Source organism: Limanda limanda, chromosome 20, assembly GCF_963576545.1.
Source record: "Limanda limanda chromosome 20, fLimLim1.1, whole genome shotgun sequence".
NCBI classification, from domain to species: Eukaryota; Metazoa; Chordata; class Actinopteri; order Pleuronectiformes; family Pleuronectidae; genus Limanda; species Limanda limanda.
Genome location: NC_083655.1, coordinates 9,669,360 through 9,684,738, shown reverse-complemented (window position 1 = coordinate 9,684,738; position 15,379 = coordinate 9,669,360). Strand labels below are relative to the sequence as shown.

Genomic DNA, 15,379 nt, shown 5'->3' with positions numbered 1-15,379 from the left:
GTGAACAATTACACCTACAACACATCTGGTTGTCTATGGGAACGTGTAAAAACAAATATATCTGGTACTGACACAAATACTGATGTGTAGCTGTGCTTCTTGGGTCTTGCTGGGCTTCACACTGGGCCCAGTATAAGAAAGATCATATCAAAGAAACTCCCAATCCCAACGGGCAGAATACTGAGAGAAAATAGCATATTCTCAAAATTCCGCAGCTACCTGCACACAGGGGTTGCAACTTCCTGTTGTGTTAAGTGTGTGCGTGCGTGTCTGTGCACAGATGTGATGGTCGAGACATGGGGGATGTTTAGTCGGTGGATTACAGCACCTACAAAGAAGATTCTCCTCCATTCTTCCTATTCTTTTACATCGATCTCTTCCCTTCAGCTCTTCCAGTGCCCTTCTCTCAAAAGCACTTCTCAGTGTTGAACCAGAACCACTTGGTTACAAACTCATCTTCCCTTTCTCGGAATTATAGTGCTACCTACCAGCCAATACAAAAAGTGACCCTGTAACAACTTTGCTGTGCGTGTGTTATCTGATAGGTTTGTTTATTTGCCACCTAACCTCGTTTGGCCTTGGTGTTTAACAGCGGAGGCTATTGTTACAGTTTATCTCTCACAGGAAAATGTAGGAAATGTTGCTGGAGGGGGCTAAATTTATCCTTATCATTTCCCACTACAAATACAAACTAGCTCACTGTGGCCTTTCATGATCTGTGGACCGGCTCACATGACTCAGCCCAGTCTGGAGATAAGATAGAAAGAAAACCATGCTCAAAAGCAACAATTGTTTTCTTCCTTATTTTTTCCCAAGCCGTGCAAGTATGGCTCCCAGATTTTGCAAGTAGGATAACTGAACGTTTTGTACAAATGTGGTCTGTTTGAACCTGTGAAAAAAGTTATTGTTTGTCCTTGAACTACTCTAAAATGAAGTGTGCTAAAAGCTAAAGAGCAGATTACTCATTTATTCTGCATGTTTTCATAAGTATAGCCTCCAAACACAGCGCTCCATTTGGGAAACAGACTTCCATGAATTGAGTGCAGATTTGCTTGAACTGAAAATAGGTCTGCTTGTGGTTTGTGTGCATTGGTGTGTGTGTGTGTGTGTGTGTGTGTGTGTGTGTGTGTGTGTGTGTGTGTGTGTGTGTGTGTGTGTGTGTGTGTGTGTGTGTGTGTGTGTGTGTGTGTGTGTGTGTGTGTGTGTGTGTGTGTGTGTGTGTGTGTGTGTGTGTGGTATGCATAAATGCCCCAAGGAGGGATATGAAGGCCTTGATCAGAGCTGATCCGTCTTAACTCCACTAATGTGTGCGGTTGATAACACAGCAAACGGGATTATCTCACAAGTAGAGCATTCCTGCATCTGATCTCTCACTCTCTCTGTCGCCCTCAGACACACACACACACACACACACACACACACACACACACACACACACACACACACACACACGGGAAATATGCTGGATTGTGACACCCTGCGCTCCTCCTCACAGACACACTCTTTAAGGCGCTGTTAAACAGCCGTCACTTTATCGCAGATCTGCTCTTCGTCTCCAGAGTAAACTTTGTTACAAGTCATTCTGTCGGGTTTTGAAAGAGGCTACATCAGATTGACAGAGTTTTACAGTCGTGTTCGGCTCCTGCAAAGACTCAATGACAAAGTGATTAGATTGTAGGCGATCGAAGCCTGGTCTTACTGTCCTATGATAGATAGACAGATAGATAAAAGAGAGAGGCTAACATGGAAAGAAAAAGAGAATGAACTTGATGTTAATGAGACACATTTGGAGCAAGAGATAGAGGACAAGAAAACAAAAGATGAAAAAGAAGAAGAGAGATTTATGGAAGAAAAACAGTTAAGTACGATGCGGAGGAGTATAGTGATTTATTAGGATCAGTTATCTTTCCTGATTGCCTTTTGAGTGAATACCATTTTTTGACTAAATGAACCACGTGTGTACAACACACGTAATAATTTACGTGTGTTGTACGTTAAAAGAGTTCGACTGCTTTTGCGAAGTAATGGGAATTTTATGATGGCAATAAACATCTGGCAATGAAGTAGACTGGAGACAAGCGGAGAAAAAAAGAGAGCCGGAGGAGTGAGAGGGAAGAGCGTAGACATTATGAGATTAAGAGTGTTTCTTTATTTCTATTAGGTCCAATTGCATTTTACTATGAATTCATTACACACTGATACAGTAGGTGGTGGTATGCACCTAGTTGGTTTGCTCTCCACCAATAAACACAAAGGAGACACAAATTAAATAATGAAATCTGTCTGTGGAATGAAATATTGCTCACTAAGGCAAATCCACTTCCTTGCTTTGTGAAATAGGGTTTACACACACACACACACACACACACACACACACACACACACACACACACACACACACACACACACACACACACACACACACACACACACACACACACACACACAGTCATATCCCAACACTAGGTCTGTGTTTATTCATTGTTTGTGTCTGTGTGTGTGTGTCAGAGTTTCAGCAGGAGATGGAGCCCAAGGTGAACTGCACCAAGAAGCTGCGTCTCCATGTCAAGCAGGATCCTTGGAACCTGCCCAGCAGCGTTCAGACCCTCACGCAAACCATCGCGAAATATGTTGAAGGTCAGCACCCACCTGAATTATAACAAACACGGTTAAACCACGCACACGTGCACACACAGACACACACACACACACACACACACACACACACACACACATACTCTTGCTTTCACAGAGCTAGGAACCTAAAGCTTGCTCCACAATCAAATTATCTGGAAAGGTATACCTGGCTTGGGAGGCCCATTAAATTGACCAGTTCTCTAGTGCCCCTCATCATATTTATTAGATGCAATATTAACCTCTGCTGCAGTCACGTACAGGTAGTCTCAGTCCACTAACCGTACCGCTCTCTTGAAACTTTAAATCCCAAAACCATCCTGGGATTCATAAATTTGAGCCACAGAGCAGCAGTGTAAACAGCGTTAGAGCTACACTGTGAGATTCCTCTTATTTTTCTGGAAGTCCGGCCTCATTTATCCTTAATTGCAGTGTGTGGTTTTTGTGTTTGTTGGCCCGCAGTGTGATTACACAGACAAACAGAGTATGTACATACAGATGCACGGCCACAAGTGAGCACGTGCAGACGCAGCCCCAATCTCAGCGACATGACCCTCCTGGGAAAGGTGAGCTGGTGGTCACGACAGAGGGAGTACAAATAAGCAGAGTTAATATTAATGCGCAGCTTGGCATGTGCACACCAATTCTCCCCTCCCTACCCATAATGGCCTTTTCATGCAGCACAGGATCCTGCCAAGCTCTCCGCGCCTCTGATACGGCTATAAACAAATGCAGATTTATGTTATTATCTTTGCCTTTGGCTGGTTTTTATGACGCTGTGTGCTTCTTTTTCCATATATGTGAAGATAAACAGCTGCAGAGCTGGGATAGAGCAAAAGAGTTATACAGCAATGCCCTATTTATTTATGACTAGAAGAGGTAGTTTTTTCTTGCACAGGTCATAATATTGTAGTTGAGGAGAAGGGCTCATTGGATTGTACGGTTGTGTACAAGGTCATTCGCGTCTCACTGGACTGACTTGTTTGGTTTCTTTTTCAGAGGTGAAGACGAGGCTGCTCTTGGTCCTTCTACAGTACACAGGTTTGTTTTACTTTCCACATGCAGTGAAACAGAAATACAGGATGTTATACATACGTTTTCAAATTAAAACAATCTCTGTCTAAGCATTTTGGCTCCGTTTGGTTTTAATCCCAGTCCATACTAACAAGCCTGAAAACGCATATCACGTGACACTACCTCCAGGAAGTGCAATAGTAAAAAGTAGTAAAGGGTCGTTTTTTTGTAGGCAGTTTGTTGGATTGGTTAATCATTTTATAATCTCACAACTCATTCTTAATTTCTGACGGGTTCATGAACTCATTTGTAATTAAATGGATCGCCGAACTTTTCCAAGGGGTCTATTTCTCAGGGATTTTCCAGCAGCAAATTAATATTCCACTTGGGTGAACCTGTCATTTGCTCTCATTTCTGTCTGATACAATATTTTATACTCAGCAGATTTAATAAAAAGCAGCCATGACTTTTTGTCACCTCACAGTTTCCATGACCATAACAAACTCACACACGTATCTCTATCACTTTTGTCTTTGAACCTTGACACCTACACCTCAGTTTTTGATTTTCGCTCCTCAGTTTTGTGTATTTGATCTTCTCCACTCTTTACCTTTCTTATCTTTCTTATCTGTAATGTTCATTGTTTTTATTTCACCTCAATCATTTTGCTATGTTCCTCATATCATTTTTGTTTCCCCATTAGACTCAGAAATCCAGTTGCGTCGAGATATGGTGTTCTGTCAGTCTCTGGTCGCAGCTGTGTGTGCCTTCACAGAGCATCTACTGGCCGTCCTCAACCAGGTAAATTATACAAGTGTACAAAAATACCCTACTAATGGATTTTTCTTTTAGATTTTTTGTTTTAACCTTAGCTCACTGGTTGGCCTTCTTGCGTTCACTTTCAGTTCCACAGCGTGAGCAGGGACATGGACCAGGACAGCTCGGACCCCCAGGACCTACAGGAGACTCAGGAAGCCGGCTGCCGATGGCTGGAGCAGATCGCCAGCGCCGGGCTGCTCTTCCACTTCCAGTCCCTCCTGTCCCCCAATTTGGTGAGCACCAGACCACTCACGCCACAATCTCAGTTAATCTGCTTTAACAGACACTCTAAAAACAGGAATTACCGTCTATATACACATATGTATATTTTCTAAACTGACAATTCAAATTACTTTACTTAGATTTTCAGTAAACATGCAGATTTCAGCTGTAAATACATTGAATCCATGTACATGCATATCTATCTTATACATATAGTACTTTAAATGATAACTATCAGATATGAAACCATAAGTATCTATTCATCATATAATCTAAAATGTCATGAATTTTGTGATATCCACTATTTTTAATCCACTCTCTGAGTAAGTGTAATGATGAGTTACAGCTAAGCAAATAAGACGTAATCTTCCATTCAAAAGTTTGGATTTAAAAAAAATCGATCATCAATCAAGATGCCACCACCAGACACAGAAATTCTGAAAAATGTGCTGAGTGCAGCCGACAGTCCGCCCGCAGTGACTGTGTGTGGACGCGGTGTGAATGGTTGAGGTGTGCCACTGGTTTCAGGAGCCAGAGCCCACAGCCGACCTCCGTCCTCTGTTGCTCAAGTCACAGGAACGGCTTCACCATCCTGTTCTAACTGAAAACAGTTTTCTGGGGAAACACACACTTTAAAAAAAACATTTGACGGCATACAAAGCACATTTACAAAAATAACATAAAGAAAAGTTACATAAATAACATAATGTAACAGATATACCAGGACATACATTTAAACAATTGAATTGTCTGTTTTGGAGAATTCTCGTCTGATCCAAAGCCCCCTTGAAAATGACAGAAATGTTTACGTCTATGTTAAGTCATAGTAGACTCAGATAAATAATCCCATTTAGTTTTGTATATTGATTTGAGTAATCAATGTTTCATCTAGTTTTTATAAAGTTGAAAAAGTGGGTTATTAGATATCAGACTGGTCTTTTCTGCAGTCCAGTGGAAAGACAGGGTCCAGACTGGTATTTTATGGAAAGCCTCTGTGGAGCCGCACATTGTGACCTTAGTTAGCCTCTCCCTTCAAGAGCTTATTAATAATTTCACTTCAGTTGAGTGCCTCTAAGTGAGTTTGAGAACCTGGAACTTAAAAGTGAGCAGCTGAAGGACTGTTCACTTAATTAACTTTGGGCTTCTCTTCTGCATTTTGCATCATCCACCACAAAGTTTTTTTTTAGCAATGAGACATTTTGATTTAGCTTCTATTTCTGTGTCCTCTCACTGGGAATTAGAAACACAGGAAGTGCAGTAAAAGTTTATTCTGGATGACCGGTTGTTTAAGTTAGAGGGGTGTGCGGCTTACATCAGGTCCCCAGATATCGTTGACACTTCTCTCTCTTCCTGCCGCCACGCTGTCTCACTCTTTCACTCCATCTCTGTGTCTCTAGTTCCCTTTCTTTCTCAAGTAATTTCCCCTCTATGCGTCCCTGTTGAGCAAAACCGGGTTTCAGTACCTGCAGGGGATTCCAGTGAATTTTCAGCATGCTCCTCTTTTAGTGCATCTTAAAGGCAGCATGAGCACTGGATACTGTTTGTGTCTGTAGGCTTGTGATTACGTGTAAACTGAATGTGTGTGTTTGCCAGAAGTGTGTGTGTATGACACCATTTGGGCTAAACTTGCCCACACACAGTAAGTGTCACTTGGCAGGGCAGCGGGTTCTGCTCATTCACGTGTTGCACCATTTCAAATGTGTCTTTAGAAAAAGAACCTAATCCTCTTCCACCACTGCTGTGTTTGTCCGTCTGCATGTGGAGGATAGAGAGCAGAAGAAAGAGAAGGCAGAGGAGGGGTGGAGGGGGTGAAGAGGAGGAGGAGGAGGAGCGCAGGGTGTCACAATCCAGCATATTTGAGCTGCTATCTCTGTGGCCCAGAGCAGATGTGTTTGTGTGTGTGAGGATGCTGTCTGGAAAAGGAAACAAGTGCACGTGCATACACACCTTCAGGGATACACGCAAACACTTAAAAACCGAGACTAGGACTCAGACATCATTTCAGGATGTTTGAATGAGGGCTCTTTGGGAGGGTCATCTTATGTTGCAAAAGAACGACTATATCTACCATATATAGATTATTCTTTTAGGAGCCAATCACAGCAGACAAAGGACAAGAGGAGGGATACACAGGGAATTAACAGTCATCAATTAAACTGCACGATGAGCTGCATGTCTGTGGACTGTGGGGGAAAGTCTTAGTATCTGCAGAATTCACATGCAGGCAGGAGGAGAAGAGAATTATTTTTCTTTATTAAAACCTTGTGACTGCATTGCCCCCAAGGCAACATGACACCCAGTTTGGTTAGAGATTGCAATGTGGTTGAGGGTCTCAAGAGGAGGGCTGGTACCCTCAATTATTTCAAACAGATTTTTTACATTTTCAAACATCTTGTCCTGCAGCCACAACCGATTCAAAAGTCTTTCTGCAACTTTTTTTCCACAGTCGTCTCCTCTCCCGAGACTTTATCAGATATGTAAATATTAAAAAATTCTGTCAACCATCGGATTCATTCTTGCATGTTTCTGTTCCTCTCTTCAGACGGATGAGCAAGCCATGTTGGAGGACACTCAGGTCGCACTAATCGACCTGGAGAAGGTCACATTCTACTTCCGGCATTTTGAAGGGGAGCCGCTGGTGGCCAGTAAGTCCTTTGACTCTGTTGAGGTTACATTTCAGCTGAAAAGCATCATTGCAGCCTTCTTATTGCTACTTCTAAGGTCTGACATTTAAGTCAAGCCTTCAAAAATGTGCTCTGTATCATGCCTCTCCTCTCCTCCCCCTTCTTCTGTGGCAGACAAGCCCATTTCCTACCAGGTGGAGGGCACACGTCAGGCCTTGAAGGTTTGCTTCTACCTGGAGAGATCCTCCTTCTCCCTGCTGCCTCACAGGCTGAAGAACGGGGGAGGCATCAAGATCTACCCTGTGCTCTTCACACAAGGTATAATAAGCGTTGTTATGGAACATGTCGACATTTAGTGCACAGATTGATGCATAAACACTGACTTTGGCCTTTTATATTTCTCCCTTCATGTGATCCCTCTCTAGCACTGGAGAGTATGGAGGGCTACTACTACAGAGACAATGTTTCAGTGGAGGAATACCAGGCCCAGATAAATTCCGCCTCACTGGATAAGGTCAAACAGTACTACAAGAGACTGAGGTATGTTGCAAAAGACATATGCACGTGGCTATTCCTTACATGTCCTGTCGGATTCAGAAGTTTTTAAGATCTACTGCAAATGAAGAACGCTGCAGCGATGCCTTGCGATTGGTTGCAGACACACACAGGCCGGGGCAGCGGTGATTGGATTAGAGCGAGCGGCGTGTCCCTAGCGCTGATGTGGTGCTTCTGTGCAGCTGCTGGACTCAGTTGCCTCACACATTTCATTGGTTTGCTACCCACCTGAAACCCTCTGTGATTGGTGGTTGATTTAATGAGGCTGAAAGAGATACGAAAACACAGACTGAAAATAAGGGCTCGGCTTTACTTAATCTCCCGAATGTGTGAGGAGGTGTCAGACCTGTAGAGTACGCCGTCGGAATATAAATGTCATCTCTCATTAGATGCTAGCTTGTGATTCCAGAGACTGAAAATCACATTGAAACCTGCTCTGTATAAAAGTGTGTATGTTTGAAAGACACATTAAGAATTTGTCATGATAAAATCTTAGAAATAGGTGCAGCTTTCGCAAAATGTCTTCTATTGCATGTATATTTTGATTACAAAGCTAAGAGCATGATAGATTTGCACACACACACCGACACACACACACACACACACACACCTGATCCTTTTGAAGCCTCCTAATTGGACACTTCAGTCTGTCCTAACATTTGAGTTAAGGCCCGGCTCCGTTGCCCTTGAACAACCGATTCGCTAATATCAAGATTTAACGACACGGACAGATGGCATCTCGGTCAATAGAAAGAATCAGTCACACTCATGGAAGGTGCTTGTCGTGGACGGGTTTCTTTCATCGAACACCTCACAGAGTGACAGGTGGACATGTCGGCTTCAAGTAAACATCTGCTGTTGATTGTGTGGATAATTAAACACAGAGCTGAGTTCACAGGACAACTTCCATCTTATTATTTAGGGACAATCTGCTTTGGGGTGCGGGCGGCGTGGAATGATTTACGGCTGGAGCATCCATCTGCCACATCAGTGAGGACCCGCCGCAACAAAGCGAACTCAGTATAAATGGGAATTGCAGTTTGTTAATTTGTTTGGGGTGTTTAGCTTGACGAGGGAAAAGAATTTCGAGAATTTGTTTCTGTGATTGTCAGATTTCCCAAAGCACAACCAAGGAACCGCTTGCACTTTGTCGTTAATTCTTTCCATGCATCAGGTCTCAACTTCCGCCTCTTTGTGTTCTGATAGCGTCTGTCAGATCTTCAGGGACTCCACAACCTTTTAATGGCTCAATACTGGCCTTTTCTGGCTAGTTTCTAAAATGTCGCTATTCTAATTAAGAGGCCACAGGGGGAGATGCATAAAGTGTTGTAATGTGCAAACTGGATGACTTTACTGGATCCCAGCCATGCTGTTTTGGCCATTTGTACTGTACATGTCTTTACAATTTAACCTGTACAGAGAGAGTCTAACTAAGTTGACAGCGGAGGCTCCAGCAGTAACACGGAGCAGATGTATATGCTGACAGGCAGGCAACCGAGAGGCCGGTGATCTGGGGAGCATTATGGGTGCTTAAGAAACTGATGGAGAAGGTTCTCTTCTCAAATACTCAATCTCATATTCAGGAAAAACCTGTCATATTATTTCAGACTGAACCCAATCAGCTTTTTGAGCCCTCGAGACGGTTTCGAGGAATCCCACTGTGTATATAGTATTCTTGAGTATAATTGGTATTTTCCAAATAGTTTGTCGTTACTTTTTAATGTAGAGGTTTCCAATACTTTCACCACTGATGCTTGATGGGGAGTTTCATGGAGCTGCAACTACATATTTTGACCATATCCAAATCATTTTCAGTTTACTAATATATGAGGAAAGTATCAAATTGTCACTTGTTAGTAGCTGGAACCAATCATTTTTGGGCATTTCTGCTTGAAAAAAAAATTTGCTAAATTATCAAAATAAACTTATTGATTTTAGCTTTAGGGTTATACAGATAAATCTCCCAGCAGCACTTATAATTCAACATTGCTGCTGGCTCACTGACTTGCTGGTGGAATAATCCTGTGTACTCTCGCAAAACTTGCATCAGAAAATGCTCTTTGCTTCCGCCCAGAGAATGTCCTTCGATCAACTGACGTTAAGAAAACTTTCACAGATTGGTTTCAGCACTCGGTGAATACAGTGTCACCATATATGTGACATTACCAGTAGTCGTCTTTTGCCTCCTGCCATGTGTCTGTTGGCTGGCCACAGGCAAGGCCATGATGTCACCCCCCTTTCTCCTTCGCTGCGTTCCAACCTCAGGCACCTCGTTATCCTTGGAGCTCGGCCACAGCAGTGTTGGGTTAAACCCACACGTATGGGTCGGAGCCAGGGGCTGACTGACAGACAGGAACGGTACAGCACACGCAGTACTGAACTGACTGAACTGCACGGCTGAGATTCTCAAACGTTTGCATTTCGTCACAGGCTCCCGTTACACCTCAGTCCCACATACATGTATTTAGGAGTCCTGGGATATTGATGTTCTTGGGAATTGAAATTGGATTTTCTGCTTGCACTACATGAATTTACATTTTCTTAATCATAAATGCCATCCTCATTTGCATTCAATTAAATTAAAGTTGCTCTTTGTTCTGTGGATTCCCTGAAGCATTTTTTTTGTCTACCGGAACTATGTCTTTCTCTTCCACTGACACCTTTACTCATTGTGAATATTATCCTATTTCAGAGATGTAAATGACAACAATTTCCCTGAAGCCTCTCCGACTCTGGCTTTTGCTTTCCACACCCACGCCAAGGATCCAGGCAAAGACATGAAGTCACTTGAATTTGACGAAAAAAACGTATGGGCAAATCACAAGCATTTGGCTTCTCCTTGCAGCTACAGTATGCAGAGCCTGAACACACTCACACATTGTGTCAAGCTTTGAATAACCGTCTGAGCTGAGGTGCATTTAGGTAAGAGATATAAAACCCTGACAACCGCCCAAAGCTCCTGCACATTTCTCGTGACGTTCCTAAAATGGATCGGGGGTTTACAACCTGTGACAGAATATAAGATAAAGTTCGAAAGCATAGAAATAGTTAGAATCTGAAAAATGGAAGGAAAGAGCCTACTCTGCAGAGAGAGCATCGTTTCCATTAGGACCCAGTCAGAGTAGGGAAGGGTGTGGGATTGAAAGGGGAATATAGATCGCGCCAGAGCAGCTTGGAAAGAAAGAGGGAGATTCCAGGGGAGGGATGAGGATGATAGGTTGAGGAAGAGAGGATGCTGGAGAGGGTTTTTCGATGGCGGCGGAGTGGAGGGCTGGTGAAGCACAGTCTGCAGAGTCTGCAAATGTATTATTCAGAGGGGGAGATTATTGCAGGCTTGTGGTTTCATCTCATTTTGCTCATATTGACAGTAAGATTCAAGAGGGAATTGGGTTTTCCCTCGCGTGCTCTCATGTTATTGATTCGAGGATCACGGAACATACTGCGTTAAGAATAGAGGAAAAAGTCTAGCATGCACAAAAGTTTGTCTGCTGCTGAACTCTATGTGGATCAAGTCCATATATTGTTTCAAATGCAAAAGAAACCTGTGGGCATTGTTAATCATAGATAGACAATACTCACACTGACGATTTCCACATCTGATGGGCACATGTTTCTTAAGGGGCTACTTCGATTGGTCTTGACCTTCGGACTTCTCAGTTCAGTCTGAACCAAAATATTAGGTGTGAAATGTGCCTCAGGCCAAAATCTAGTCCGACCAAAAGAGGTGAGAACAAATCAGGGTTCAGATCGTTTATAGTGTGAATTTTTGTTTTGATCGTTGCGACTTTCCGGCCATTGCAGGAAGTTGGTATGGCATAAGATGATGGAAGGAAAGAAGATAAAGAAGTGGAAGCTGCTCACAGGATTTCTTGTAGTAACAAAGTGAACTTGTTCATCAATTTAAATAAACTAGACATGGAAGTAATGTTACGCCGATCTAAGACGCACGCCCATCTATATTCAGCCCACATAGGTGACTGTGACGTTTGTACTGTATTTCATACAAAAGTCTTCAGTGTGCTACCAAAATTGCAACATGAAACCAAAACTAACTTGATCAAATGTAAACAATATTACCAAGACATGAATCTTGGCTTGGACCATTGTTCAGACTTTCAGATTTCAAAACTCAGTCAAACACCCGACTCCTGAGGAAATACACATTCCAAACAAACTTACAAGGAGTGTGTAATGATAGCTTTGCGACTAAAGCAGTAAACTTGTATGCAACACTGTACAATTCCTACATACTGTTGCTTTTATAGATTTGTTGTTTTCATGCTTTGTTAGCTTAACTGTCTACTGTCATCACCACGCAGCACATTTGTGCTCACAGTGTTTGCCTCTGCAGCAGTTATGGGTAATGAGTATCACAGTGCTGCAGTGCAGTTTGTCTAGATTAAGCAGAACAAATGCCTGATGCTTACTGCAGGGTCAGAGTGTCCGTTTCAACAGTAGCTCTCTCTCTCTCTCTCTCCCTCTCTCTCTGTCTCTCTCTCTCTCTCTGTCTCTCTCTCTCTCTCTCTCTCTCTCTCCCTCTCTCTCTCGCTCTCTCCTTCCTTTATCTCTGCTACCCTGTTCCTGGAGCAGAGATTGATCCTCTCACTCTCGGTCAGATGTGACCTCGTGTTTCAGAGTGTAAATGTTCTGCTTTAATCAGCGGCATGTACGACAGCGTGATAAAAGCTCCCACCTGATGAGATAATAAGTGCACAAAGAGACAGATGAATACGCACACAAACATGCAGTTACATCCATATATACAAGTCACCCTGGCAGCTTTGTATAGTGTAAGTCATGCTGTTGGATCTCCAAGGACATCTCCACAATAAATGCTCGGAGAACAAGAGGATGGATGATGTGACATCGCTCCGAGTGGTTCAGCACACACACACACAAACATGAATCCCACCACAGTGCTCGACATCAAAACAACACCACAAAGATTTGCTATATGTAATTGATGAGATTTCCCTTCCTCCCGGGGGCCAGGCTATGTAATGATGACTAATAAGGAATAGCTGCTGCTACTACAAGTTCCCACATCTTTCATGTGATAGATCCTCAAACAGCCAAACAGCAGTGCATCTAGCTTGAGAAGTGTGATTTGTCGGATGACTGCGTCCGTAACCTGAGAAGTAATTTAGCTTTTTTTCCTCCGGAGAGAAAAACATGGCTCGTTTGGGGAATATTAATTGGTTATGGATATTATCCCAGCCTCAGAAGGGAAATAATGGGAATTTGTTCATTTATATTTTGTCCTTAACAGAAAGAGCTTTCTCAGTTTCAGAAGTGATTGAAATGCTGCAGTCTTTGCCCCGACAAGGGGAGCCCCAATTCACCGGCGCACTGAGGAAGGTGTTGGGCCTCGTTCTGCTCCAGCTCGTGTGCACTGAACCTCTGTGTGTGAAGCCAAAAAGGCCGACCACCAGAGACCCAGATCCATTCATCATTTCTCTTAGACTCAATTCCTGAGCAGCTATAACGATGACAGCTCTGCACAAGGAGAAAAAAAAACACCATTGGAAGGAGCCAAGGATACTTTGCAGCTACTTATGTTCAGGGTCGATGTTGTAAATTTGGCCATTATTGCAATCAGCATTGTAATAAATGCAATAATTCCATGTGTGTCCTCAGTGACACTGATTAAGTTATAATATGTCTTCAAATGGCTCCGACACTATGACTCCATTAACAATAATCTGCTCTGGGTGTTGAGGTGGTGTCCCGGTCTTGACACTCATGACTTTGAAAACCAACTGTACAGCTTTTAACTTAAATATAATATAACATATGTGAAGGAATTAATAGTATTGTGTTTAATATATATTTAAAAATACATAAACCTTAAAAAAAGTACATAACATTGTCGCACATGTACTTCTATCGGGGGGGATTTTGCTTCTGTGTTGACCTGTGTTCGACATATAGCTGCTCATAAATTTTGTGTTGCAAGTGTTAATAGGAAGGATAAAAAAAAAAGACTCCCAGCAAACTACGCACAGTATTCGGTGCAGAAGCATCAGTATGTGGCATCTCAGGGCTCCTGGAAGCCCTCATTACCCCCCCCCCCCGCCCACTGCAGCAGCTTGTCAGAGGAATAATAATGGTAGAGTGTCATTCATCATGTGTGTGCCCGAGTAATTTAATTGGACCAGCATGCACCTCTGCAGGGTCACTCACACTGGAGGCCATAAATCCGAGACGCTTTACTCGTGTCCCTATGGGTTGTATGGGAAAGTATTAAATCAAATCCACAGAAGAGGTTCATTTTAAATGTTTTTATCGCTCCGGGAATCATTTTGTTTGTTTTGGACTTTTTGAACAGGGGCTATGTCACGCTAAAGTGTCCATTCCCACGCTGGTCCGCTTAAAACATCTGCGCCTCAGATCCTTTCGACTTTGACGCCGTAGCTGACCAGTAATGCACCAGTGCTGTAAAGAGCCGTGACTGTCCCATTGTCACGAGAGAGGCAGAAAGTAAGAATTAAGCATTCTCTTTGGCCCAAGAGAATAAAACCAGCTACACCAGCAGGTCGTCTCTGGCCTGCCGCCAAATACTCCATTAGAGCCTCCTGTAAAAAGCTATTGGCTGTGTGTGTGTGTGTGTGTGTGTGTGTGTGTGTGTGTGTGTGTGAGAGTGAGTGAGTGTGTGTCCTGGGGTCATGGGGTTTTAGTTATTGCAGAAGGAGCTACAGGCCTATTACTTATGGTTTTCTTGATTTCAAAGCAGGAGAAGTGCTCTTAACAGAGGAAATAAGCCCTGGACACAAACCGCTCCGCCAACCTGTGTTTTTGTTCCATATTGATTGACAGGTAGTAGGTTGGAGTTTTGATTTGGGTAAATTTCCCCTGATAAACATGTGATCAAAACATTGTTTCATTTTTACCTCCTTGTTGAATGACAATGGAGTGATACATTTCAGGGGCTAAAACCTGAACGCCACCGTATATATGGGAGAAGAAATAATAGACACCCAGTGGGTTTAGCTCATATATAATATGCTCTCAACCTCCGCCCTGATATGTTTGCACACTGTGTGTGGGCTTAAAAGTTCATTATTCATCCACAACGAATGCTTCTAAGGTGAACGTGTGTCCAAACCTCTGACAAAACACAGTCGGCTCCGAAGATTGAGTGCAGGTCGTCTTTAAACCGCACATTACTTATAGCCTGACTCCTATTATTTAGTCATTTGAGACCTCCAGGAGATTCAGCCCGGTTCCTCGAGCTGCGGTTGATGGTATTTTTAGAACAGCACCTACTGCTCGGGGGGATGAGATAATCAGTGGGTATTATGACCTTGCCTCTGTGTGCAAGGGCAAGAAGGGGAGCTTTTTTTTTAGTCTGAAACATAATCAAATGTCCACAGATGAAGTGGAGCCGGGTATTTAGAAATAAATCAACTCCTCTTGGTCAGATTCTACAATAGACTTTCAAGATAAAAGTCTGAGCGGTCGACCAATAAGCCAAGAGGGACAAGCGAGAGTGGATTCGGAGTTTGAGAAGA

The 15,379-nt window shown here is 43.0% G+C and overlaps 1 protein-coding gene across 1 annotated transcript in view; it reads left to right on the top strand.

Moving 5' to 3' along the window:
* The window catches only part of prex2 (phosphatidylinositol-3,4,5-trisphosphate-dependent Rac exchange factor 2), an 87,078-nt gene that overhangs the window by 61,636 nt on the left and 10,063 nt on the right, over positions 1–15,379 (top strand). Inside the window, exons 30-36 of the mRNA XM_061094108.1 lie at positions 2,509–2,637; positions 3,634–3,675; positions 4,352–4,449; positions 4,554–4,700; positions 7,232–7,334; positions 7,488–7,631; positions 7,739–7,853. Of these exons, the coding sequence (XP_060950091.1) occupies positions 2,509–2,637; positions 3,634–3,675; positions 4,352–4,449; positions 4,554–4,700; positions 7,232–7,334; positions 7,488–7,631; positions 7,739–7,853 (778 nt within the window). The remainder of the gene's footprint in view (positions 1–2,508; positions 2,638–3,633; positions 3,676–4,351; positions 4,450–4,553; positions 4,701–7,231; positions 7,335–7,487; positions 7,632–7,738; positions 7,854–15,379) is intronic.